A 3,861-nucleotide genomic window follows, 5' to 3' on the forward strand; every position below is an offset into this window, starting at 1 on the left:
AAACTACCTGCTATGGTTACCAGCGTTGCTAGTGTGGTCGGCGTGGTTTCTAAGCTTGGCTAAATCAAATTAAACTTGGTAAAAGTATTATTTCTGAAGAGATTAACTTATAAAAGCGATTTGGATTATTAAGGGTCAAATTTACAGATGATGTCCCACATTTTGCGGCGGGCAGTTTGCATGGTGGCGCCCCTAGCGACGCACTGACGCTAGTTTGTGGCGGGAAAGCAGCAGACACATCCCGCCAAAACAGCTGCTTCTACGTGACTGCATTGACCGGCATACGCCGCGTGGTTTTCCCGCCTCATCCGTGAGTACGTACGTACACAGACCCGTACCGCAAGCTTAGAAGAACTTTCTGGACATGTTTCACGCGACGATCAAGGCACCAAGCAACACACGCCCTGTTTCTTAAGGGCGCGCGAAAAATCTTCCCCGGACCGAAGAAACCCCGACACCATTGTTTCGAACGATCAAGATGCCTTCCACCCAGTCTGTCCTGCGTCTTCCCGTACGGAAAGCGGCCCATCTAGACGGGAAAACTGGGAGCTGCAAGAAATTGCTATCGGCGTCCGTGTGTGACGAGAACGACTCGCAGCAACGGGCCTCCCGCCGTGCGACAAAGAGGCCCAGTCCTCGGAAGTCGTCGACCGATGACGACGACGGCGGCGACCACCGCCGTTCTGACCGTTTGAGACACGATGCGTCCAAGCCAGGTACACCGGGTAAGGTCCCAGACGAAACCGATTTGAGGCAGGAAAAATACCGGCGCGTGAACAAAAAACTCTTCTCGTGCGACGAAGAGTCCGACGCCGAACCCAGCAAAGACGGACGCACCCCGCGTCAGCAGCCCGATTCCCCGGTCGGTGCCCCCTTACTGTGCCTCGCCAAAGCGGACACGTCCCTGTACCACAAGGCCAAGCGGACCCTCACGGCCGAGCGTGACGTCACGATCGTAGGCCGGCAGAAAGAAGTCGAACTGATAGGGTCGTTCCTGAGGCGGCACTTGGAAGCCGGCTCCTCTGCCAGCATGTACATTTCGGGGGCCCCCGGCACGGGCAAGACCGCCTGCCTTTCTCGGGTCCTCGAAGCCGTCAAAGCGACGTACAAGTTTGAGTGTCTGTTTGTCAACTGCATGTCGCTGAAGACAAGTGCTTCCATCTACGAGAAGATCCTGACCGGCCTGGGAGTGCCCATCAAAGGTAGCGGCCACCTGGACGCCATCCGTGCAAGAATCGGTGACAAGGGACGTCCCGTGGTGATTGTCCTGGACGAAGTCGACCAGCTGGACAGCAAGAACCAGGCCGTGCTCTACTCGCTGTTTGAGCTGCCCCGACTTAAGGGCTCTCGAGCCGTCCTCTTTGGCATCGCGAACGCGTTGGACCTGACTGATCGCACCCTCCCGCACCTGCAGGCTTGTGGGAGCAGGCCCGACCTCCTCCACTTTGCGCCCTACTCGAAGAACGAGATTGCGGCCATCCTGGCCGACCGCCTACAGGACTGTGCAGCGGTTGTCCACCCGCAGGCCGTCGAGTTCTGTGCCCGCAAGATTGCCGCGTGCACGGGAGACGTCAGAAAAGCCCTCGACGCCTGCCGACGGGCAGTGGAGCTCGTCGAACGCGGCAGTAGGGCACAGCAACTCCTGGTGCCGCGCCCTCAACATGGCTACAATCCCGGCTCGCCGAAGAAGCTGCCGTCTCTCTGGGCGGTTGACGTGGCGCAGATGGCGCGTGTGCTTGCCGAAGTGCTGGGGTCCCGTGCGACGGGTGGCCGCGACTTGCATGCCACGCTTCCTCTTCAGCAGAAGCTGCTGCTGTGCGCGCTGGTCGCGACACTGAAGAAGAGGAAGCAGCGGGACGTGGGGCTGGGCGGGCTGCAGGAGGCTTATGGGCGTATCTGCCGGAAACAGCAGTGTGCGACGGATCAGATGGACTGCCAGTCACTCTGCACCCTGCTCGAGTCGAGGGGACTGATTCGAGTGAAGAGGCACAGGGAGCAGCGTCTGTGCAAGGTCGCTCTGCAGATCGACGAGCAGGAGGTGGTGTACGTGCTGCAGGACAAGGCTCTGCTTGCCGCATGCCTTGACGACGCCTCGTGAATGGAGATGCTTTTTAGGACTCGAGTCTTTCACGAGTGTTTGGCGTGCGCGCTCTTCAGATTGTGCTCGTCGATCACTCTTCATCATAGGGTATTTTTGGTCTTGCCAGTGTCTGTTTTCGTTTGTACGGGCTCCGGTTATCAGAACCGGTCATCACATTTGCCTCGACGATGCCTCATGACTTGGGGTACTTATCACGTTCCACTCAGTAATCACTTTTTCACTCTTCACCATAGGATATTTTAAATTGTGCCTATTTGCGTGCATCCTTGTTTGCATGGGCTCCACTTGTTGGATCAGGTCATCACTTGCCTCGTGAACTGGGATACATTTTAAGACGAACCTGCAGTGATTATTTGGTGTGCACACCATTCACATTGACCTTGTCAACCACTCTTCACGATGGAATGTTTTTAATAGTGCCGATCTCGGCGTGCATTCTTGTTTATTAGAATGGAAAGTTGGGCGAGTTGGTATGAATTCATTTTGAAAAACAGCGCGAATACCACACGGACAAGAAGGAGGAACACACAGGACGAGGCGCTGGTTTATGCAGGCTCTGATTATGGGAACTGTTCATGGTCCATGGTTGTGGAACGGCACCATTTCCATGGTCACCATGGAAAAGGTGCTGTCTCACAACAATCGGCCCCTTCACTCAGCACATTTTGAGTCTTGCTAATCTTGTTGTTTGGGCTTATTTTGTATGCCCTTGATCCAGTTGTTGAAACTGTTCATCACGATGCGTCTCATTGCTCGTCGTAACCTGCGACTGTGGAAAAAAATTAATCTCGCAACAACGGGCCGCTTCACTCCGTATAAAATGTTCAGTCTTGAAAAATAAAAAAAATATGTGGCCTGTGTAACTGACTGTCAACAGTTGTCTTTACTTCTTTTTCAATTATACATTATTAGAGCACCACTACTAGAGTTTGCACTGAAATGGCACCTTACCCTTTGATCATTTGCCCTTATGCAGAGTGCAAGAAGCTCTGTGCACTCACTGGCTGAGAAGGGTGTTTGTAGAGGTTTCTGCACAGAAATGCTCATGAAATGGTTGTATGATAGGATGTTGAGTGGCTTGCTTTTGTTCCTCCAAGTCTATAAGAAGGCAAGCCTCATGAGGTCTTTAGATTACTGTGGCATTATCGGCATAATCAAGTGCAAGTTCGAGACTGCCAGTTGACAGAAGGAGGCTGTGCTCCAAGTTTCATATTGCTATACATCTCAAGACTTCTAGAGGCATAGTGCGAATCGGGCATATTGCAGAACTGCGCCGAAACTCCCATGCCTTTGACAGTGCTCGCGCTGCTCGTGCGAAGGAGAGGATGTAAGGCAAGGAGTTGGTTGTTCATCTTCAAAAGTGAAAACAGTGCCGAAAAATTAACAAAAGATGAGTAAAAGAAGTGTACAGACAGCGCTTTGTGCACTTCTTTGACTCGTCCTTTGTCAATTTTTTTTTGCGCTGTTTCCGCCTTTTGTCAATCCCGAGTTCCGACAATTGATCCACGGGCTTCTAAATTCTTTTATTAGTAAAGACGTCTGGTTTTAGGTGGAACTCCCCTTTTGAGTGTGCTGCTCAGTAAGGACATGCGAGTGTTTAAAAGATAACTTGCAGATTATGTTTGCATTGGTTTCACATCACACTTGCTGTTCAGAGTAGAGAGTTTTTAGAACACTCGGAAGTCGCAAATCCTTTGGAGTTTCCCAATTTTTTTTTGATCAAGCCTTACCACTTAGCATTGGTATGTGTGCATTAACAG

General features: G+C 52.1%; 1 protein-coding gene across 1 annotated transcript; it reads left to right on the top strand.

Moving 5' to 3' along the window:
- The first annotated feature begins 235 nt into the window (after nucleotides 1–235).
- Nucleotides 236–2,541, top strand: LOC8054052 (cell division control protein 6 homolog). Its single transcript, XM_002434431.5, has one exon. The coding sequence runs from the start codon at nucleotides 479–481 to the stop codon at nucleotides 2,096–2,098; it is 1,620 nt and encodes a 539-aa protein (XP_002434476.4). The 5' UTR covers nucleotides 236–478; the 3' UTR covers nucleotides 2,099–2,541.
- The last annotated feature ends 1,320 nt before the right edge of the window (nucleotides 2,542–3,861 follow it).

The sequence above is a fragment of the Ixodes scapularis genome, unplaced genomic scaffold (assembly GCF_016920785.2).
Source record: "Ixodes scapularis isolate PalLabHiFi unplaced genomic scaffold, ASM1692078v2 PGA_scaffold4__175_contigs__length_147842914, whole genome shotgun sequence".
Classification (NCBI taxonomy): Eukaryota; Metazoa; Arthropoda; class Arachnida; order Ixodida; family Ixodidae; genus Ixodes; species Ixodes scapularis.